The sequence below is a fragment of the Callionymus lyra genome, chromosome 13, assembly GCF_982586985.1.
Source record: "Callionymus lyra chromosome 13, fCalLyr1.hap1.1, whole genome shotgun sequence".
Classification (NCBI taxonomy): Eukaryota; Metazoa; Chordata; class Actinopteri; order Syngnathiformes; family Callionymidae; genus Callionymus; species Callionymus lyra.
In genome coordinates this window covers 14201854-14226034 of record NC_141830.1, presented here as the reverse complement: position 1 = coordinate 14226034, position 24181 = coordinate 14201854, and the positions used below count along the sequence as shown (strand labels likewise).

Genomic DNA, 24181 nt, shown 5'->3' with positions numbered 1-24181 from the left:
ACATCATTTGTATGTTTTGATTGAACACCATAGAAAATAAACAAAATGTGTATTTGTTTTCCTGAAATTATCGTTTTTTAAGGGCTAAGGAGAGTTTCATCACTCACTCACAGGGCATATATAAATCACAAAATCAAGTCCAAAAAGTCGAAGCAGGTGGTATGAAAAAAAAAAGTAGTTTTTTCTGTCCCTCTGAGAGAAGATAAGGAAGAAGGGATGAAAAACAAACACAGCAGGTTTCCCCTCAATGTTTCTGTATTTACCACTTAAATCACAAACACGTAGCAAAAACATACAAAAAACGTGTGAAGTGATATTAAATATGTACAGTCCTCATAGAAACAAGTGATGCATGTGCCGGTGAATATCTACACAGACTTTTATAAATAGAACCAAACCTTGAGAGATCGTGAGCGGCTGTTATTGATGCTTTAAATAAAAATTCCAACCCGGGACGAAGCAACATTAAGAGCTCACGACTAAAACACTCCGAGATGTTGAGATCGACCTTATTTGGAGTTTAATATTTCCAACCCTCCATCTGTCCTCCTCCTCCTCTCTAAGGTAACGTCTGAAAATAGCCTCTTTTTTTGTTGTTTTGGCTGGATTTAAATAATCCAGCCGAACTGTCGGTGACTTTGCTTTGAGTGAGAAGGAGTTTAAACTCTGTTCGCCCCTTAAATTCTCTGCAACATTCTTTCCACGATGGTCATATGGAGTGAGGTGAGCGGCTCCCACTGGAGAGAACAAAGAAACCTGCTCGACGAAGAAGATGAATTTAACATTCAAAGATAAAAAAAAACGGTTTCACTAGATTTTTAAAATATCATTCCATTGCAAATGTAGTTGCTGCACTACATGGCTTTCATAATGAAAAGCGGATATAAAAATAAAAACGCTAATAAACCTCCTCTGATGATTTTACTCTTAAATATGTGTCGGCTAATAAATATTTCTTGTAACGTTTCTGTGGCATCAGAGGGAACGACGAAATGAAGACCATAACATTATGACCACCCATCACCAGCCCATCCAACGGGGCACCTGTCGACAGACAACCAATCGCACACACACTGCAGTGGTCAGCACCTGGTCACATGTGGTTACGACAAGTGTGTGCGGAGGGTTGTTCACGACCAGGACAGGAAGTTCTGCACTTCAAACTGCTGATGAATTCATTACAATTATTTATACTTCCTGTTTTGTTCCTCGAACACTTTCTCTATGATTGGCTGATGATTAACTCAGAAAGTTGCAGATGTTAGATTAGCTTTGGTCCTTGCAGCAGGTGCCACATGTCTTAACTTCTACCCTCTGTGTTCATGGATTATAAAACGTTTTCTTTTCCTTTTGGTGAGTGTTTATTGAGCACCAGATGTATCCTTCAGTGCTGTTTGTTTCTTTGAACCTAGTTATTGTACATTCAGATTGTACAATACCACCATCCTAACACGTCCCATAATGCACTTCAACAGCTGAAGCTGACACTTGAGATACTGACCACTGCAGATAAGGACCTCCTCCCCACTTGTGCAGAAATACTTGAGGTCTACATGTTGGTAATAATGTAATTAATGTCTGACAGGCGAGAGAATCCTTATGGTGGATCATCTGTACACGTCATGGCAGTAACGGCATGACCATAATTCAAGTTTTGTTGCTCAGTAAATATACAATATCTGTAAATAAAACAATCCCGCCTCCGTCCGGACGCCACAGCAGCTCTCGAGCCAAACGGTTGCGTGACCTTATGGACCACAGGATTATACAACTCTCTTCATTTCTTCTCAGTCGCCGACCATCCAGTGTCAATTGGCTCTGCCGCTGCCGAGTCCACGTTCAAAGTTCCCCCGACTGGGACTCAAGGGGTCTCATACAGCAGCATCCCGCTGAAGACGGTCAGAGGTTCAGAGGAGATGGCCAGCTTCCCGGTCACCAGGTCGATGCAGACCGTGTCCCCGGCCTCCATGGGCAGGATGATGTTGAAGACGGCCAGAGCTCCGGGGATGTGTTTGGCTTCTGCCATGGGCTTCTCCAGACCTTCAGGCTGATAACCGGCCGAGTCCACCCGGGCCACGCCGGTGTTGGATTTGGACAACACGGCTTCGATCTTCATGTTCTTATGGCCGGTCAGGATACCGCTGAAGAAGTACTTCCCTCTGACCGGAGCTGTGAAGTAACCTAGACGTGGAGAGAAAAGAAAAAAACTTACTCAAATGTCCATTTTGCTCACTTTATTTACCATAAAAATACATTTTTAATAATATATCGCACTTATGTTGCCTTGTATTGTGCTCATAATTATTAAAGAAAAGATTCACTCAGCGATCAAAATAAAATGTTGAAAAATAAAATCAATTAAAACAATTCCCAAGATTCAGGAATCAAACCAGAAAAGTCCTTTAGGTAGTCTTGAAACCACCAGGAAGTTTGTTCAGCAGCAATTTACGGTAACAGGTAAGATTGATTTTGCTCATTACATTTTTTTTTTTTATACAGTGTGTTTTTGATAGTTCCTAAGAGAACTTTCTGAGTCAGAAGCAGCAACTTGAGGAGATACAAGTGAATGACCTTCAAAAAACTTTCACCTTATCAAGATAGTCCCATTAAAATACTCTAATCTATTTTCAAAGATATTTTGCAGACATACAAACTAAAGATGATGATCATATGAGCTCCTTATATAATGAAAATAATTCCAAATGGTTTTCATTGCTTTTATTTTCTTCAAGTTATTTTTTTATCTTTTTAAATTGATCTTAAAGTTAGTAAGTTAGTTCACCCAACTGTCTACTCATCCGCATGTTATTTTCGGCGTAATCTGTTCTTTGTTCATTTTATTGAAGCCTCGATGTGAAGAATTGTCTCGGACAAAATTAAACAAGTCTATATTTTTTGGTTAGTAGCAGATGTTTAAAGACTGACAGTGCCATAAACCAGTCTACGCTGGAAGTGCTTGCGATATTACCCAGAGTACTTCCAGTTTATATAACTTGCTACTGTTTAATAGTCTGCCAAAAAAACGAGCGTAAAATATAACCTTGTTTAATTTTTTGGGTACAATTCCAATAGACGAGCAGAATGGAGGTATTTGGATGTTTGTATTTGCCTTTTTGGAGGAAGTTGGTCCACTGGACGCTCAGTTGCTTCACTCAAATGTACATAAATGTTTTTCTATAAATCTAAAAAGGAACAGATTACTGTCGACATGAGTAGAAAACGAGTGAAGTTTGAATTTTGGCCGAACTATCACTTTAAGTGCCGGCTCACCTGTCTTGGGGTTGTAGGCGCTGTTTTCGTTCACAAAAACTTCGTTGAAAACGATAGTTCCCGAGCTTCTCATGGGTCGAGTCAACGCAGCGGAGAAGGAGAGACGTGGGACGTGGGCGTCGGAACCAGGAGGACCTAAAGGAGGGAGAAGATTCTCAATGAAACCAGAGGTTGATGGAAAACTTTCACTTCATTTTGATTATTAAACTCATACTCTCACCTTGTTCTCCTCTGAGACCTGAAAAAATAAAACAACACATTAATGAAAGGAATAAAAAAGTAATATTTACACATTTGGCCCTTTGATTTAATTAATGTGGCCCTCATAAGGTCAGTGTAAAAATACATAAACTATGATGCAAAACTGTTTCTGACAGAACTGAACGATCTTGTTTAACACATTTTTACTATTTATACTATCTATTCAGTTTTAAATTTAAACTTGGTTTTTCATATCATATTTAAATGCTTTGTTCATTTTCCCAAGGGATCAATACAGTTATAACAGTCTGTCCGTCCGTCTGTCTGTATTTGTCTTGGCCATCCCAGTTTTAAATCATTATCCAGTGATAAAGTTGGTAGGAATGAAGGATCTTAATATTCAATAAATCATAGTCTGAGGCACTTACCAGGTGGTCCGAGAGGTCCCTCTTGTCCGTCCATGCCTGGAGGTCCGACTATCCCCTGCTGTCCGACAGCGCCGGGGACCCCTTGTTTGCCTCTTTCTCCTTGAGGGCCCGTTAAACCAGGAGGACCTGAAGTGAAAGTTTTCAAGTCAGACACAACATGTTCCATTAATAGTTTTGGCCAAAGACTGTGAACTTGGTGTAACTTGGCTAAACTGCTCCTCCTGAAGATAAACTCTCAAGTGCATATTTTTAGAATTCTGTCTTTGGTTTATTTTCACTAACGCCTGACCCTGCCTCCCTCAAGCTGAACAATCATTTTGGCTCTGAGATCACATGACCCCTGACCCGAGTGACTCACCCTTGAAATCCTGCAGTTTAAAGTGATGGAACTCCTTGACCAGGTCCAGGACGGAGGAGTTCAACTTGTCTATTTTGTTGTGAACGTTGTGCAGCTGGACATTTTGGATGTTGTCGATGTCTTTTCCATGTGACGCGACGGTGTCATTGAGATCGTTGACAGACTCCCACAGGCCGGACACATGCAAGTCCAGACCCTCTTTGAGCCTGTCCAGGCTGTCTGAGAAGGAATCCAAGCGTCCGCACACTCCCTCCAGTTTGGTGAGTCTTCCATCCAGACCGTCGCTGGAGCGCCGGCACTCCCCCACCTCTGTCGCAAAGTTGCTTCTTATTTCCGTGATCTCTTTTCCCAGGCTGTTGAATCGAGTCTGTGAGTCCTCAATGTGTTCCAACACCTCCTTCTGCAACTTGTCCACCTTCAAAAAAAACACATCCGAAATGTTACTTCATGCCTTCTGGACTTCAAACGAAAGATCATTATCCAAACCCTCTCTGCCAGGAAACTCAAACAAGTGCATAATACTGCAGTAATACCATTATTAGAACACATGATACTAACACAACAGTGAGCCATATTGTCCTGCCATACAACATGTTTACACAGTTCACGGTGAAACGTCTCACTCGTGTAAAAACTAGCTATTAAAACCAAGAGTTGATTGATCTTTTCTCAAGGGGAAAATCAAAGTTTATTATCCCACAGTGAAGAGTTAATCCTGCAGCAACAAAGTAATATTGCAGGCCTGGAAATCAATATCACTGCAGATATTTAGAAAGATTTAGCAGTTTCATCTCTCACCATAAAATATACAAATAAACCCATTCAGTGAAATATTATTATACTATTTCATTCTTATTCATTTATTCAACAGTCTATTATACTAAATACAGCAGCTAACTACTAGCTTATGCTACAGTTCTAACATAGATGCTGATGTAATGCAAATAATTCAGAAGAGAAAACACTATTAAGTGGTAACAGATGCAGCGAAAACAAAGCGGAAAGGATTCCACTTGTTTTGGTGAAAACTAATATGGCTAGTTTGCTGCTAAGCTAAGTGCTACCCATGCTCTGACTGCCTAAATACAAAGTATGTATTTTTGTTCTATTGCTTTAATGCAATGTAAGTATGGAATTCCCATTATTGTATAACCTTAAAAAATGTGTAAAATAAAAATAAAAAAAAATGTAAATAATAAATAAAAGGTAGACATTTTTGAACATAAATAACAATATTGGAGGATTGAATATTTAAAATAAATGTATGTGTAAAAAGGACCATGTGTGTGTATAAATATCAGGGAAATATATACCTGTAGTATATATCTAAGGTAACAACATACAAATGTCGAATCAATAAATTTAGATCCAGGTATAATTTAAACGTTGACATTTGTTGTAATCTATGCACACATGGCTATCGCGTGGTTCTTGAAAAATAATCTAATCCAATTGTCATGAGAACTTATTCTAGCAAACATGTATAAATATCCTGTTACCTCAGAGATGATGTTGTTTTTGGTGTCGGTCAGATCGGTCAGTTGGTTCCCATGTGTCTGCACGGTTCTTCCAAAACCCTTCAAAGTGTGGTTGATGGAGTTGAATGTCACCTTGACCCCGGCCAGCTCTCCCTCGACGGACTTCAGATGAGTTCCCTGTCTTCCGATCAGAACCGAGTGACCGTCCAGGCTGTCCTTCAGATCGTTGATGTTGACCTTGCACTGTCTGGTGCACTCCTCCACTTCCTCTCGGAGTCGTCCCACTTCCTCCTGAAGGTTGGAGCAAACCTGGGAGCACTGGGATTCTCCAGAGTCCACTCTCCCCCTCAGGGTCGACAGCTCTTCCTGGCACTTGTCCAGTCCGGTCCTGGTGTAGTTGGTCAACAACTGAAGGTCTCCCTCGACGCTGCTGCAAACAGAACAATCCTCAACATCTCGACCGAACGTCTCCACCTCTGTGAGGATCTTGTTGAAGTTCTCTCCGTTCTCTCCGGTCACAGCGATGATCTTTTTCACGTCTTCTGCCAAGATGATGACTTTGTCTGTCAGCGAGTCACCTGACACGGACAGGTCGTTTAACTTGGTGTTGAATCTCTGGATATCTTCCTGGTTGGCAACGACCCTCCATTCTAGGGTCTTGACGGACTCTTCAGTCTCTTTTTGTCCTTTCCCGGTCGACCCACACGTGTCGCTGCACATGGTCTCGGTGGATGTCAAGCGTCTGTCCAGGATGCCCGTGATGTTCTCGAGCAGACCCAAGCGACGGCTGTGATCAGTCACCGTGTCGCCCAGAACAGCCACGTCCAGCTCCAGCTTGCCGATTTTAAAGGTGTGGTCGTCACCTTGGGTCAGAACCATGTTCCTCAGTTGGACCAAGTCCCTCAAGACGCTGTCCTTCAGATTGTTTCCAGAGTTGGTGCATCTCTGCTCCGTCTTCCTCATGGTGTTGTTCAGCCTCTTCTCCAGCTCTCTCAGTCGGCCGTTCAACTTGTCCTCCGTCACTCGCCCCTTCCCTCCCCCCGTCCCGGCCAGCTCCTTATCCAGACGTCCTTTGACGGTGTCACACTTGGTGGCCGTGCTGCTGACCTGGACCTGGAGATCGGACACCCTCTTCTCCAGGTCGCTGACCTTGCCGCAGCAGGCCTGCGAGCGTTCGGTCTCGCTGCGGGAGATCTCCAGAGTCTTCCTCATGTGCTGGTCCATGGAGCTGATCAGCTTCTCCAGAGCCTGGATCTTCTCTCTGTCCTCCTGCTGCTGGCGCCTCATGTCCTCCACCCCGGCCTGCACACAGACAACAACATTCATAAGATCAAAGAGCAAAATATGTTTTCTATTCAAACCTTTTCTGATTTTGTACAATGAATACAACACGATTATAGTCATCCATGCGACTGCAAAGCATACACAACACAAACGCAGAAAACAAACAAACACACACACATATACACACTCAAACAGAACGTACCAACGCATCATAAAACCCAGCCCAAGACAGAAACCAACACACATGACCCTGATACAGAAACATACGCAGATTCCACTTGAATACACAACTCCAATTCAGAAACACAGACACAAACACACAAACCATCCCCAACACAGACACATACAAAAAACACCTCAACACAGAAACAAACACACATAGCACTACAATAAAACACTGCAATACTTAAAGACACACACAACTGTAACACTGATCCAGAAACACAGAAACAAAAACACACAAATCACCCTGAAAAAAGCACCTTCCACTTTAATACACTTATAAATTACCGTAAAATGACCGCAACACAAAAAGCATATTCCACTTTAGTACACGACTTCAATACAGAAATACACATCTACCACTCCAATGTGCAACTCAAACACCGAAACACACATACCACTCCAATACAGAACCAGAGACACACACCCCGACACGTACAGAAAAATATACACAAACCAAATATCGAAACATGTTCTAAAGCAAGAAAGATGAACACAAACCACAAACAACGTCAACACAAAATTAAAAATAAACGCATAGGCCTTACCAACAGTGTCAACACTTAGATACCACCCCGATACAAAAACACACTACTTGTTTCTGAATGAGCACCTTCTACCGATGCTTAAAATGAATCCCTGAGCAAACAAACATCAATAATGTGGAGTCACCTGACAGGAGGAGCAGGACAGTGACACTCTCCTCTCCAGCTCGGTCAGTATCTCCTCCTTCAGCGTGGTCAGCTGGTTTCCTCCTCGTCCTCCTCCCACAGACGCTCCGTCCAGGTCGTTGCTCCCTCCGTTCACCAGGTGGTTGTTGATGTTGAGGAGGGTTTGATCGTGGACCTGCGACGATCAGCATTGTTTAGAAATACATATTCCTTCAAACCTCAGAGACGTCAGAGACCTGTGTTCTGTTGTAGAGATGATCCAGCTTGGTCTGGATGTTGTTGATGGTGTCCTTCATGTGCGGCTGCGCCGAGTCAGAGGGCACGATGGCACCATTTAGATTTGGACTGAAAAAGGAACAGGCGTTGTTGGTGCAAAATTGAAAAGATACAAGTATAACCATCTTAACACTTACAGCTTCTGGTTGATGCTGTTTATTGTGTTATGCAGGTTGTGAAGATCCTTCGACAGTCCACGGATTGTTTCTTCCAGCTGACGAATCTTCTCACTGTCAACTGACGATACAGAACATTCTTTTTTTTAGAGAAGGCAGCTACACAACAGTATTCTTCTCAGTACTAGTCAGCAAAGACTGTAAAAGCCCTCAAGTTTTCTGACATTAAAACAGAATTAAACATTGTATATGTTATGTGTAAAGACAACATAGGATTTTATAAAAGAAAGAAATAAGATAACACACAAGATAAGCAATAAAAAACAGCTCCAAACACCATATATATACTAAACAATTGTATAAATCTTATAATAAAATTAAGAATCAAACCAAACAAAAATATAATAATAATAACTGCCAAAGTAACATTTGAAATGTTGCTTCTCACCATTCCGACTATCTCCACCCCTCTGGTTGCTGCCATTGCTGTGGCCTGTGTGCGTCACACGGGGGCGCCCTGTGTTTGTGGGTACCTTTGGCCCGTCTTGACAGTCGTCTCCCGAGTAACCATAGCAACACTTCCACTCCATTTCCGTGACCATCTTGTAGGCCACCTTATACCTCGGCCTCCGGTACGTCCGGTAGCTGAGGGTCAAATTGAGGATTTGGATTTGTGGTTATCTGAAGCGTGAGAAAGCAAGTGAAGAAGGAGGAGCTTCGGAGGATTAAGAGAGAAGGAGAATCATAAAAATTGAGTGACTTTAGAGAATAAAGAAGAGATTGTTTTGCTGGGCAGGAGGCTGGGCTGCGGTGCCTGGAACTGCTCTCTGCTCATTCTTGGCATAACCCAGGTTTAGGTGGAGGCTGCAGGGATCAAGCAGCAAGACTCGGGTCAAAGTAGAAAAGAGGGCGTTTGATCCATGTTTTCTCAACAGTCGTTAAAGTGGTTTACAGCACACGACTGTTGTTCATAGGTTGTAACTTCACTGCGATTTGTCAGGGAGCTTCAAATCGGCACAGAAAACAAGCGCTATAATCACACAGTTATGATCTGGCAGAGCAGCAGAGCGACCAGGACCTGGCACCGGCCCGGACTCTCCAGGGACCAGAACCAAACGAGAAGAGCAGAGCGAAATGACTATTCATCAGCAGGGAAAAGGGGAAAGTTCTCAGGAATTAAGAACAGGAAGTCAGAGCGGCTAGACTGAAGGAGGATTATTCCAGAGATGTGTGTGTGTGTGTGTGTGTGTCTGTGTGTACTCACGCCACTCGAGGACACTGTCCCCAGGTACAGCGTTGGTAGTCTGGCTTGATGTATGTCTCCACGCCGTCCTCCATCACACAGCTAACGGTGCGTGTCACCACATAGGCACACCAGTTCCTGCCAGCACACAGGGAGGGAGTGAGTACACAGCTTTACCATTAACCGACACACACATAGTGTGTCGAGGACGACCAACTACACAAATAACAGGCAAACATTAAATAGAATACTATCATAAATCATTAAGTATAAAAGTTTAAAGTTTGATCCTAAGTTGTAGGGGAACAGGATGGTAGCACTGGGACTGTGGGGGTGAAAGATGGTCTTTGTTCGGCCCTGCTATCTTGTTTTCTCAAGGATCCCCATTTTGCAGATGGTGGTACACTTAACTCTAATACTGCTGGTCATAGATACTACCTTAGAAGTAAAACTTCCATTGGGTGACAACAACTCCCAAAGTTAAAGTTTCTCCAAAACATCTTGATCAATGTCCTTAAAATGTTGCTGCATTGCATTATGGGATTTGGAAAAATCGCCTTCCATCGAAGACTCAACAAGGATAACGGTCGATTATAGAAGAATTTAGATGTAAAAGCCATTTTTTAACAAACACTCTCACACGCTGCGGCTCGAAGTTTCCTGGCAGAGCAAAAAGACAGATTTGAGTAATAAAACCAAACGTGGAGTGTTGACTGTGAGACTCCTGAGGTTTGAGATCAATATCTGAACTCCTGATTATTATTCCGTACAACGTTTGAGTGGTATTGTCCTCCAGTACAAATGTCAGATCAGGTCTGGATAAGAAGGACGCTTCCACAATGGGAGCAATTGTGTTCTGGCCTCTATACAACACTGACACACACATACACACAGAGTTACTGGAGTGATTACTGATTACATACAATTCACCATCAATAAGATCAAGAACAAACAATGAAACTATAAACTATCCCACAGTTTTTAACTTGTGTCGATCAAATGATTGCCTGAACATCTGGTGATGTCATCTACATGTTTTTCTTCCATGACTTAAAACAAAAAAAAATTGTGCATAAACATTTCAAACAATTTTTAAACAAGTGACATCATGATATGCTGATGTAAGATGAGAAACTTTGAAATAAAAATAAGATGCTTAGATTGGTTATGATTTCTCTATTGTATTGTCTACCTGGTCTTTTTTAATGTTCTTAAATTCTATTTTGCACCATCGTAAAGCTAGGTAGTTCTCTGAATACATTGTTCTATCTACAATCACATCTATATGTATATGTATATGTATATGTATATGTATATGTATATGTATATGTATATGTATATCTATTTCTATTTCTATTTCTATTTCTATATTGTTTTTCTCAAGTCTGTTTTTCATTGACCAGCATATCCAGCAGCATGTTATTGTTCTTGTGTCTTTAGAAGTGATGACATCATCAAAAGCGACCACCTGAAACATTTTTAAACTTTGTTTTTGATTCACTAAAGGCACAAAGCGTAAGTTCTTACATATGGTTTTGGGCTCCCTCACACATCAGAACAGTGTTACTGCAATGTCATAAATGTTTACAAAAAGAGATTACGTTGTATGACCCACTGCTGTAAAGAAGTTTGTTGGTCACATGACACTCACTCGAGCGGGTCGGCTGGACAAAGTTTCTTATTGAAGAAAATTGTTAGAAAATGTCAGAGTTCTACTACATGAACACTGTCCAAACCAACAAATTGTTATTATAAATGTATTTAGCAAAACACTTAATTCTAAGGACAAGAAGTCATGATGACAAAACAGAAATGATCTTTATGCAAGTCAATATGTCCTCAGGATGTTTCTCAGTGACCTCTTCTGACCCGGTAGATGTGACCCACAGATAAACCTGTGACAGATTTTAAAAAACACGGGTGTCTTTGAGTCTTCATTCATCAGAGTCAAATTAAGTCCGATCCCTGTCTGCAGTGCAGAGATGAAGGGCAGCAATTAGTGTCAGAACCATGTTGATCCGAACCCACTGTGGGGAAAAGAGGACGCGATAAAAGAACAGCTCGACTCTGTCTAAAAACTCTTTGTGCCTCATTTATTTGTTGATAAACTTATTAACAACAACAGGAGAATGTTTTTGTTTCAGACCAACAGTGATTTATGGTTCCTAAAACGATGTTAACTTTCATGACGGACTAGCAAGAAACGGATAAATCCATATTTACAGAACAATGAAGAAAAACGTTTTCACTGATTAATCTCTCCATACAAAAATGTTTTTACATCCTTCCGTACCCTCCCTCCTTCTTTGATTTAATGATGCTCCTCACCCAAATCCTCCTCTTCATTCCAGAGCTCATCTCACCCACATAAAGAGTCCAGCATTTGATCCTGTTGAACCCCCAGACCACTCCATGAAAGAGAGCTAGCAGTAACCTTCATAGCATCCAAACTGTGGACCTACTTTTCTATGATGAGGATTCAGCATGTACTGTATATGTAATGTCTGAGGATCAAATGATGCAGAAAAGTACTTAAGTCATTTAGACTTGGACTAAATCTCACTTTTGTTTCGCGCTGTCGGCTCGAATGCTGGGAATCTAATCAACTGTAAGAAGGTATAATTCTTAAAGGGATGAGACGGTCATTAGTGGGAGGAACGTAACTTCAGCCTGGTTCATCTGTGTTTGTCCTTAAGAACACCGGAGGGCTTCTCACCGAGATAAATAATATGTATGGAGTTCATTTGAGCTGTACTAGAAGAGTATATTTCCAGAGGTCAACTGCGAACGAAGTTTTGTCAACAGAAACACCTTAAAAAAAACTTTATTTGATTTTATGAAGAGGTTTTTCAGATGTTTTGATATTGAAACTCACAGCAAAACCCAATGGAAGCGCACAAAGTGACACACAACCCTCTGAATACAAGGTGGAATACACACAGAGCTGCCTATTGTTGTATTTGTAACCATTTAAAGTATATATATGTTCACAGAGATCCACAGTTAATTGAGTTAAATTGTGTGAAGAACAATCACAAGGTACTAACAGCAACATCACATCACATTTTATCTTATTTGGAATATTGAAACAAAGTAAACCACAAAATGAAATGTCTTTTTCATATTTTCTGATATAAAAGGTTTCAGTTTGGACAGTCATGACTCGCACCGTAGAACTGTCCTACTATTATTTTAACCTAACCTAGTTACTTGACAGTAGTTGGTGGGAGATGTCAGTTGCATTTAGTTCCATCATACCATCATAAATGTAGTAATGTATGTACATCTCACACCTCCTTCACAACAAAAGATTTTCATGGCAAAGTGTGGTGATTTCGATGGAGATCCATGTGATTTTTACAACAATGCAATTACACTGCAATAAATGAAGAGGGAGCCAGAAACCAATACGTTCAATCTTCGGTAGTGCTGCTTAAAACTTTTGTGAACAACATTTGTCAAACTCTTCAAATGAACAACATTTGTCAAACTCTTCTCCTTCAAAGGACATGCTTTGTGTGTAAATAACACTTTATTGCAATTCACGTCAATAATGTTATAATGTAGCAGTTACTAGTCTACCCTGTTTTTACAGATATAAAGAAATAAGCGGTTATCTACGGAGGCCCGGAAGTGACATGGATGTGAAAAAAAAATGTTATCTTGAGATACTCATATCTTGATAGGTGATACGTTATACTCGAAAAAACACTTGCTTATTTGAGTGAAAACAAAGATACTAAAAAGAACTGCTTCGCCATTACAACTGGAGAGCATCACTGGTCCTTGTAAGTTTAAGTACTGGTGCTTCAAAATAATACTAAAAGTGGATGTCATAAGATATGAGGATCTCGAAATTAAAAAAAGAAAATCATCCAGGTCACCGGGGTCTATAGTTATCAGCGCTGTTGAGCCAAATACATTTTTATAGTGAGAGCCCCACAAGATCTTATGCAAAGGAGAAGTAGAAAAAAAAGGAAACAGACCAGGAAAAGGAGTTTCAAATGGATCTGGTCTTTAAACTGCTGATGGAACAAGTCAACGATGAACTCATTACTCAAATGTAAAACCCACTGGCTTCGAGGGGAGATTACAATAGTTGCTTCCTGTAATAAATGGCTGAGGATAGAATTACACTACTTTCCTATAATCTTTGCTTTTACTGATTGCTTTAATTGCCTTTCATAAAAGTGATATGCATTTACTCCACATCTCTCTGTGCACACACACACACACACAATGAAATCCAGCTTGAGTTAAGTAATAATGATCATGAGTGGGCGGGAGATCTGCCTGAGGTCAGACTCATTTTTTGAATCATGTTTGGCTGCAATCAAACACATCATGTATTCAAAACATGGTTCACGGAGCTTATGTGTATTTCAAAAGGTTCGCAGCGATGTCAACGACCTCCTCCGGCGCTGAACGAATCGACTTCTTAAATATTCCGTCCTGCGGCCCGTGATACTGCAGATGTATGGCGTGTGTTTTCGCTCACAGCTTGGCACATTTTAAGTCTGACCCGGCGATGATGTGAAATCACAGCTGTCTGCTCGCAGACTGTTGATAGAACCGGCTCGGCGGTGTTTAGTCAGCGGCGGTAAATCTAGCATCTCCAACAGGATTTGTATCAGAACCTGAGGGATAAAGACTTTGAAATGAATCAAGACCTCTTTGCCTTTCGCCAATTAATTATTCTGTTGCAGTGAAGGTTAGAAAACATAAAGCTGCTGAGGTTCACACTCCACTGCACTGATGGAGAGCAGATACAGTGTCTTAAATAAATAACCCCGCTTTATTTCTTTTCGCGCTCATGAGCAGACACAGATGTTTTCAACTGCATCCACGTGCAAACAAGCTTGCGCAGCTCCATGACATTTTCCACCCGTCCGTTACTGGAAAGCCATAAAAGAGACTTTTTATATTTGACTGAGGACGACTAATTGTGAATTTAAAAATTAGAGACAGCACAATTCTTTACACAAATCTACATGAGTGTTTCTGACAGTGAACCTTTTTGTCCCTCTCTTAATAACTATATAGCATTCCTTACACTAATCCAATAAAGTCCCATTGATCCTAATAGCTGCGGGAGAAATGGCAGAAAGTGTGTTTGGGAAAATATTGGATTGCAACCACAGATATTATCTTTCACACAGTTCAACATTAAAAAAAAAACAGATCCATGAGTACTTTTCAAATAAACACACAAATGTATGTACAATAATGAATAAATAAATACTGCACTATTATGTATTCAACTGCCTCAAGGTCCCGATGGCCAGTAAACTTGACCTTCCTCTCTGCAGCCAGATCCTAAACTTTTCTAAAGAACTCCAAAAGTTCACATGCCAGATCTAATCACTATCTGCTTCACTCTTCAATCTCCTTGCCAGAAAAGCCTTCTAAAGAAAACGTCCTGATGCCATCAGTCCTAAAGATTTACCTCTCAGAGAGGCTCCATAATTGGTTCTTCAAGAGAGTAGCCCTCTTAAACTTTTCATCTATTTTCTTCCAAGAGAAATGGCCTCAGACTTGGGCTTTAATCTTCTGTCAGTACACATAACTTTGTAGAATTCTGAAGGTAATATATAACTTTAAGAAAAACATGTGCAAGGTGCAGCCCAGGGGCCATTTGTGGCCCTTATTTTGATTCAAAATGTACAAGATTTTTTGTCCTTGAATTTTATTCAAGATGTCATTTTAGATACTGGCTCTGTAAGTAATAACAATGTGGGCCTAAGGTAAGGAGGAGGGAACCAAGACAGGCCAAGACTGTCATTTGTAGAAGAATAATCTGATAAGAATTCAAATAAATAGACCATTTTTATGTCAAATAATTTTGTATGTAGACTCAAACTGCATAAATAATTAACTTAATTTACTCAACGAGTGTTGAATATTAGATTAGATCTTAGATTTCAAACACAAGCAAGAAGATGTGATCAATTAAGGGTATACTGTTATCAAGTATCTACGATTGAATGTGTGGTTGTTTCTCATGAATAGTTTTCAGAAGGAATTTCTCTTCTTTCAATACCCACATCTGACTCTCATAACTGTATCATGTAACAGCAGGATGTTTATTTTTTTGTTTATAAAAACAGGAAGTGCAATAAAAGAGCTATATTGCTTTTGTTGGGTTTTTCTATGAAAACAGATCCCAAGCATTTTTATCCCCGTTCTTTCAAGCAAGCATTTGATCTGTGATTGACAGCAGTTAATATATAAAAAAAAAGCAAAACAAGTATGGACTCATTAAATAGCAAGAGTAGAATAAATAAATGTTTCTTAAAATAAATGAGATTAAGATGGAAATAACATAGAAAACCAGGGAAAACTATATGTTTGGGACAATTGGATATGCTTATGAATTACTTTTAGACTGTAAAGTGAGAAAATTGTATGATAAATCATTAATATTTAAGTGTACAGGCTTTTCTTGCTAATAATATTAATAGTTGTATTACATATTCTTGTAAACCACATTCATTTCTTTACTTAGTCACTTCAGAACAACTTTTGTTGGCCGAAAGTGAGTTAATTTATTGCACAACGACTCAGTGTGAGTGAAACTCCTCCACCTGTCAGAGCATCCCAATAAAATCCACCTCCTTTAAAAACCGACAAAAACTCTGCGACAGGCAGGAAGCCGTCGCCTGACATCTCAACCCACACACACACCAGGTTCACTTTATTGAACAACATCGCGCCGTGAGTCCCACAGAGGAGAATTGTGGGTCAAGCCTTGAATATTTGGTGACAAAAGTGGCATAGAGACTAAGTGGGCGGAAGAAGGAATGGAAGAATGAAAAAAAGGGGGGATGCAGTTTAATTCTTGAACAAAGAAAGCTCTCGGCGGTCTCTATTGTTGCAGGGGGGCTTTCATTTGGCTTCAAGGGAAGGCCTCGACAGCACACTGAATGATTTCCATGGAAAAGGGGTGTGCCTTCGTGTTTGAACTGTGACCGAGAGGTCAAGCACCGCTCCGGCATCCTTGTAAAGGTATACTCCTGTACACACACACAGTTGTACACACACTGTCACAGACGACAACAGACACACTTGAGTGCACTTACTCATGCTCGAGTGAGCGCACGCCGACGGACAAACACCCATAATGGCAGGCACACATTCTTTCAGTCTTTTAAAGCTAGTTTGACACAAACTGACGCACACTTTGACGGCTCTTTCCAACATGGGGAGACATTGTGACTCGTGTAAACTTCTCTACGATTGTTTAGCCTGGCGGTCATGAAGATATATGTCACCGTCTTGAGGATAACAGTGTGGCTTTTTGTCTTTTTGGCCATTTATGGAAGAAGTCACTCTAAATTCTCAACAAAAAGTTTGTTAAAGAAACTTTTCGAGTAAATCTCCAAATAAGTAAAAGAATAAATATTGTAAGACTATCCATCCATAGTGTAACAAAGGTTCAAAGCATGCTGGGAACTATGACAATTAATTGAAAATAGCTGAGACTGGAAACCCTTTTTTTGGCTTTAACATATACAAGGAGATTTATTTACTCTTCTTATTAGCAGAAAAGAATTCAAACAAACTATCCTGCTATTGTCCAAGATGTGTTTAAGTTGGAGTTAATCCTGTTAGTCTCATCGCCCAGTGAGAAACTGTGGCATTCTGGTGTTTTGATCGCCTTGGGGACACAATTGTGAATGAAAAACGGTCTTTCCAGGAGATGAAGATTCACCCATGAGTATAGAACATCACTGAAATAAAAAAAGAGTACTCGCCAAAAATGCAACACAAAATGAGGTCTAGCTAACAAATAAAAACCTATTGGTAACATAACATAATTAACATTATTGTTTGGGCTTTAGAGAAAATGTGAAAAACATGGATCTTGGATAAATTGTTGTTGAGTAAAGAAATTATAAATAAAGTGTAACTGATGTTTTTGTTAAGCTAAGCTAATTTTAGCCTAAACCAAATGCCAAGTGAAAATTGAGTTTTAATGAATGTAAGAAATGCAAAAAACTATCTTGTATATAATATTTATCTCTTGTAGCAACAGGCATGAAAACAAGATAGTTATCATTAGCATGGACCTTAATGATTTTGTTGGGTTACAACGTTATAAAAGCAGCAGTTCAATAAAGTTTTACCTTACCTTACCTTACCTTTGTTCTACCTCAACTTCTACCTCCTCAATCCTTGTAAGGTAAGGTAAGGTAAGGTAAGGTAAAACTTTATTGATCCCTCAGGAGGTCTCCTTTGGGAAATTGTTTTTTTACAATAGCCAGCAATTTTTCATAAACAATAAAAAATAATACATAAAAAATAAAATAAGAAGAACATAAAGAGGAAGAACAAGATGACACAATCTAAGTCTAAAGACAAAGACAAAGAACATATGTCAAGGAAAGAAAAACAACAAAGACAAAGATACAAAGACTAACATGGAACAGAACATCCAGATACAGTTGCCTAAAGATCAAATTTAAGATCATTTAACCCCCTTTTTCATACATCTGAGATTTTGAGAAAAGTTAATGTTAGCGCAGCACAACTCACCTCATATTTTTCAAATCAAATAAACGAGTTTCTACATCGTGGAGAAGAACAGTGGAGCCCACAGGAAGCAGGTGCCGAATCAAAGTAAAATGGAAAACACAAAAGAGAGGGAAGGCAGCAGAGATAGTCAAACAAACAGATGATATCTAAAACAGAGCCAGACAGAAGGGAAAATAAAGTCTAATGTCCCGACAGCAGATAATCTCTGCAGTCTCCATGTGCTGCCACTGATGAGTTGATATCATGTTTAGCCAGACTTCAATCGTTCATCGTGACAGTTCAGTCTCTGATCCCGTCAAAAGACTAAGTAAGATCTAAAGATCATACAAACAACACATACACACACACATATATGTATATATATATGTATACTTTCTAACAAGCACTTTAAATTCAAATGCAAACGCACAAATGTGCCTCAGTAATGACCTCAGTATTTATTGAATGATGTTTTTTGTTTGCTTCCTGTTTCCACCAAGAGTGTGTCACACCTTTTCCTTGTTTGTAATCAGCCTCCGATTGCTAATCAAGTTTTCCTGGATTGTTTGTCGGAATGTCACGTTTCTTAAACGTCAGATTTCTCCTTGTTAACTTTTCTAATTTAGCTGCCAGTGCAGCTTTTATGCTTAAATGAAACATTTTGGACTCTCAGCAGTATTTGAGCTATATTACTGGTCTCAGGTAAGTCTGGCCTTAAGGCCCTTCAAAGGACTTCATGCTCGCTGCTTCTATCATAATGGGTTTTTCTCTGTGGACTTTCTAATAAGATCCTGTAGGTCAAATGAAAGTGCCATATAAATGGTCTTTCTTGTGTAGGTTTTTTCATATAATAATAAGCTCAATGATGCTTGACAAATTCAGTAGCTGTGAGCAAGAGCAGGAGCTTGTGTCGTCAGCTCAAGCTCATTCGTTCGACTGTTTAATCTTGATTTCTTGTCTAACTATCAACATTTTCACACAATTTTATTTAATTCTGTTCAGCCACTTTTGGGGTTATTTTGGCTTACTGACAGATAAACGTACGATCACACAACCTTCTTGGCAGAGGTCAGTACTTCTACAAACATAATTCGCGCCAGATGTAGAAAATGTATTATGGAAAGAAATAAACACACCAGCGAAAGTTGGTATAGTCCAACAATAGAACAACAATGTTTGAAGTGAAGTTGAATTACTTCTGACAATCCCTTTCCATGTTCACAATGATTTAGCTGTGACCTACATTTACCAAAGTCTCTTATCCATGATTTATTCAGTCCTGGTGAAGAAATAGAGACTGGAAGAAAATCAAGGCTTATAATTAACCTACAGTACATCAGGCTGTCACGCTGCACTAACTAACAGCGTTTAAATGAAAACTTTAAAGCGACTTTAAGTGGTGATGCAATGAAACTGAGTTGATCCTTCTTGTTTATGAAAAGAGAAATTAAATGTGTTTGAACTCTGCTGACCTGGTTTACAAATTCAGCAGCACTAAAGTCCCAGAGGATCAATCACTCCCATTTGTGTTCGTCGTTATTATAAACAAAGTTGTTTTAGTGAAGCCTTTTATTGTTTCCTCTGATGAATGGTTTAGAGATACAAACAACAAGCTAGGAGAGTTACAACCAGTATAGTGTGACACATGTGGCATGTTTGGCATAGTAAATGTCCTTTTTGGAGAGAGAGATTAAGAGCTAGATCAGCGATGATGTTTTAGTCAAAACTACATTAGAACAAGACTTTATATTAATCTTACTAAAGCACAAACATGAATCCTGTTTTTGGGAAATTTTCTATGATGCTTTTGATTAGTTCAATTGATTAGTTCAATAAGAAGGAGTGAGAGGAAGAAAGAGTGGTGATTAAAAGAAGGTTGGAGTACAGGTTGTAGTATTTATTTGGTTAGCGAGTTATTGTTTTTCTTTTTAAGTTATTCTTACTCAAAACAGAGAAAACACAACAACGGTTGAAATTCATTAAATGTTTTATATCCTACATCAAAAGATAAAAACAACTGCTAATAGGTTGACATAAAATATGGGAAAATAGGTCAAATTCATCATCCTAGTCTATTTATTCAATTCATTTTTAAGTTTTAATATTTGCCAAAATAATAGTATCATCATGGATGAGCTTTGGATGACAATGTAGCTTGAGGTGCATCTGCTCAGGACTCCCCCCTGTGGTGATCTAACGTCCTGTCATCTTAACTTCCTGTGAGCTAAAACAGTTCCACCTGCATCCGCACTCAAACACACGCATCCTCCTTTCTCTGGATGATACAAATCCCTGACATTTTGGCAGAAGATATGTCAGACTGCACTGGGTTCCTCCATTAGAGCTGGGCTGGATGTCATCAGTTCATTCTACAGGCCGCCCCGCTTAAGAAATGCTTCACACATCTGTCAAAACAGATCAATCCAGTTCAAACAGATGTCACGGGGGCAAACTGCACAGCCACGGGCCAGCGAATTCTTCTGACCGATGTGTCACACTGTGTTTGTGTGTATCAGTGTGTGTGTGTGTACATGACAGTCGAACCATGCTGACTTCTTCATCGCCTACTGAATCCAGAAAGGGGTGTAGGATCCAAACCCCTCTCTTCTAAACCTTGCTTTTACCGGTTATCCTTCCATACTTCATGTATTTTGTCACTTCTGTTTCTTATCCAGATTGTTTTGTCTATAGAATGTATTGATTGAGTTCTTTGCTCAATGGCAGAAACTTATCAAAGACTTTGTTTCCCAACAGGCTGTGCTCCTTCTTCCATTCCGTTTTCTTTTTCCTCGCCAGTTCAGCTCCGACTACCACCAAAGTGGTGAACCATCCATGTCTCATCACTTTTGAGGATCCCTGCAGTAGCCAGCTCCGCTCTGATGTGGTGAGAAACTCGATAGAAGCTCACATTTCAGAAGCTCAACTCGCAGACTCCCGGCTTGCCTTGTGCACACACGCTAACTATAAACACATGCAGGCATGCAGGCGGATACAGACCACATGTGAGGTACTGTAGATGGTCTCGCACCCTGTTATTCATTCCGCGAAAAATCCAATAACCAGCCGCCTATTCTTCTTCTTTAAATGAGTCCACGGCATGTCATTTGGGGTGATGTTCGGTTCCAAAACCTGACCACACCATGACATGGACAAGAGGTCGGTTTGTGGCGACAAAATTATATATTTGGAGGTAAATATTGAATCACTACTTTTCCTTTGAATGCCAATTTTCACCTGCTTATCCTAGGAATGATCACATGTGTAGCAGTCGAAGTATGAAGGACCATGAGGTGGGACATAAGACCATGTGACACAGACCCCAAACACCTCAATAGAGATTCACGAGAAAGTTGCCTGAGAGTAGAAACTAAAAAAGCCTTCTAATTGATAGTTGATAGTTCAAAGAAGCACAACACAATAATTGCCTTATCTACACTTTACAGGTATCGATACCTGAAGGAAAATTTGTTAAACTTGAAGAAGTGACCCACTCACTTACGAATACTTTACCCAGAATGACCAACTGGGGCCTCTACACATCGTTTGTCTTCAGGATTATCTCAAGTTACCCCAACAAAAGACAGTTCAATCCTTCCTGACCAGAAAGATTTCTGCTGTTATGACAAACTCCCGTCCATCAAAGGAACAATGGAGTTATTTAATCCGTTGGTTCTCCTAGAAAACTCTCCACAACCGTAATCCTTGTGAGTCTCAGCGTGTCCCGGGCCCCTGTGAATCACAGAAACCTCCTCAGCCACTGACACATCATCAGGAAGGCAAGTCATGGAAGTACTGGCCAGAAATAAATTCCCACTGAAATTGAAAGTGACTCCATATTTTCCTAAATCATTTTTACGTCACAACCTATTCCCAGTAGAAGGGGCTTTTTCAGAGCCTAGTCATGCAAACGCACTACTTCTCTGAATAATCATTTAAACAAGCTTTTTTTGAAAGAAGTGGTGGAAGACTCAAATTGAATTCATCTATATAGTTATCATATCAACTAAAGAAAATAAACATTCATGCTGAGTTTAGCAGTAAAATAGCTGTTATTTGTCTAAGAAAGTATCAGCAAAAGTACAAGAAACCACTGTACAAAAGAAGATACTGGGCTGAAGTGGAAAAATTCAACAGATCAACATTCATCTGAACATGTGTATAGACATGTGTCTTAATAATATACAACCTCGCTTTATTCTTGATATCTCCAACTGGAACCTTCCATGTTAACAATGATCTCTCACCACCGACTCACCAGCCAGATTGTTGGAAAAACAACTGGAAAACCAGGAACAGATGATGGAAGAAATGGTGGTTTTCTGAATTACTATCAGGATCCTGAAATGTTTTAGGGAATTTGTCACTACTGATTCCTTCTCGCTCCTACTTTGTCTGTTATTCGAAACAGGTTTTGGCTAATATCAATTTAAAAACAACCAGCTTGGCAGAGGTCTTAGCTCTAGTTCTTTTAGCCTATTTTTAAATCATAAATCAATCATAAATCCATTATATCCTGGGTTTTGTTCCAGAACCATCCGTTATAGAGAGCAATAGACGTGATGTAGAGACCATATTTGTCTTTTGTTACTTTTATTTTGTCTTAGAGTTTGTATGTCTCTCTGGTGGCCTGGGAAAGCCTCAGCGCTCCCTTGAAAGAGCTTTAAAATGTGGCTGGGGAAGAGGACAGTCCGGGTCTCCCTGATGAAGCTGCTGCCCCCGCGACCCAACTCCAGATAAAAAGGAAGGAGACGAGACCGAAGATGGGATGGTGAAAGGTAAATTGCCAACATCCAAAGCGGGAAATATAAGACTCTTAATTAATAATCAGAACTAAATAAAAGTCCATAGTGACAAAACACGAGCATTGATCACAAAAGATTATTGGAGTTGAGATTGTGACAAGACTTTTGGACTTCTTAACCAGACGATTTTGTCTATTTATAAATAACTTTTTTAAAGCAAATGTATTCATCACGCCACGTGTATATCTACTTTAAAACAATGATATGATTAGTCTTCATTCATTACCTTGTTCTTTTCAAATACAAACACACTCTGAACAAGGTTTTGCGACTTTTATTTTATTTTTTAATCAAATTTCACAGCACAAAGAAGCTTTAAAGCAACTTCACGTACTGAGTGAGCAATAGTGGTAACGGTGCATTCATGCAACCCTTAGGGGTCCCATGGGGTCTTCGCGGGAGTCTAAAAAAAAACGGGGACCACCCTCGCTTTAATGCGACCTTATTTAGAGCATGAAAGCAACATTAATTGTGTTTATATTTCTTTGTAAAAAAGAAAATTAAACATCTTACTAAGTTGAGTTACTGGGATGTCAAGAAAGCGCACTTTTTTAAATCGGGGTCCTCGGGATTATGGGGGTCTCACTGGACGTCAAACGAATGCTATAAAAGTTTAAACACGTGTTTCGCGGAGGTTCACCCACCTGTGTCTGCTGGCAGCCCGGTGTCCGCCCTGGATGGTGGACTCCACGTAACCGAGGGCGCAGGTCTGGCGCACCATCGTGACCAGCAGCAGGTAAAACAGGGTCCCCATCCTCGCTCCTGCGGCCATGACTCACAATAATCTCTCTGGCTCCGTGAGTTTAAGTCCAGGCTTCTGTTCAGTGATGAAACTTCGCGCAAAGTCCCGTCAAGTGCATTTTTTTGAGAGGAGCCTCCGCGAGAGTGTGAAGCTCCAAAAAGTTTCCTGTCAGTGATCCAGGAGCCGTCATGCCAGCCCTAAACCCCCCTTCCTCCTCCTCTCTCGCTCCCTCTCTCCCTCCATGAACGTGTCTCCCCCCTCCTCCTCCTCCCACCTTTCCTCCCTCCCTCCCTCACTCAATTCAACACAAGCCATTTCATTTCCATTCAAGTGGATTTCACTGGCATCATGAGATATTTTCCACCTCTCTCAAGTGATTTCACACACTGGAACACACAGAGCAGGAGGCCGACCCGGGGGCTTGTTTTTGGTCCTGGGAGCAGGTCATTTTCTATTCATAGGGCCTTTGATACACTGGGAATTATAGAACACTGCTTCTATGTTAGAATGGTGTCCTTAAAAATTCCCTGTTCAGGGAACATGTGCAGCTCAACGCACGTGATCGTACGAAGTTCT

General features: G+C 40.2%; 1 protein-coding gene across 1 annotated transcript; it reads right to left on the bottom strand.

The window, feature by feature from the left end:
• Positions 1-86: 86 nt before the first annotated feature.
• Positions 87-23763, bottom strand: emilin1a (elastin microfibril interfacer 1a). The gene is made up of 12 exons (XM_087805533.1): positions 23508-23763; positions 9569-9685; positions 8753-8949; positions 8326-8425; positions 8149-8257; positions 7914-8087; positions 5757-7037; positions 4258-4672; positions 3900-4025; positions 3491-3508; positions 3271-3405; positions 87-2181 (listed from the first exon to the last, which is right to left on the bottom strand). Exons 1-12 carry the CDS (start codon positions 23633-23635, stop codon positions 1862-1864), a joined length of 3120 nt encoding a protein of 1039 aa, XP_087661659.1. The 5' UTR covers positions 23636-23763; the 3' UTR covers positions 87-1861.
• Positions 23764-24181: the final 418 nt, after the last annotated feature.

Coding starts and splice junctions, on each gene's coding strand:
- emilin1a (XM_087805533.1), bottom strand. CDS start 23,635: ATGGCCGCAGGAGCGAGGATGGGGACCCTGTTTTACCTGCTGCTGGTC. Junction 9,686..23,507: donor CGGGCTGCCAGCAGACACAG/GTGGGTGAACCT, acceptor GTGTGCTGGCAG/GAACTGGTGTGCCTATGTGG. Junction 8,950..9,568: donor GGACAGTGTCCTCGAGTGGC/GTGAGTACACAC, acceptor TTTGACCCTCAG/CTACCGGACGTACCGGAGGC.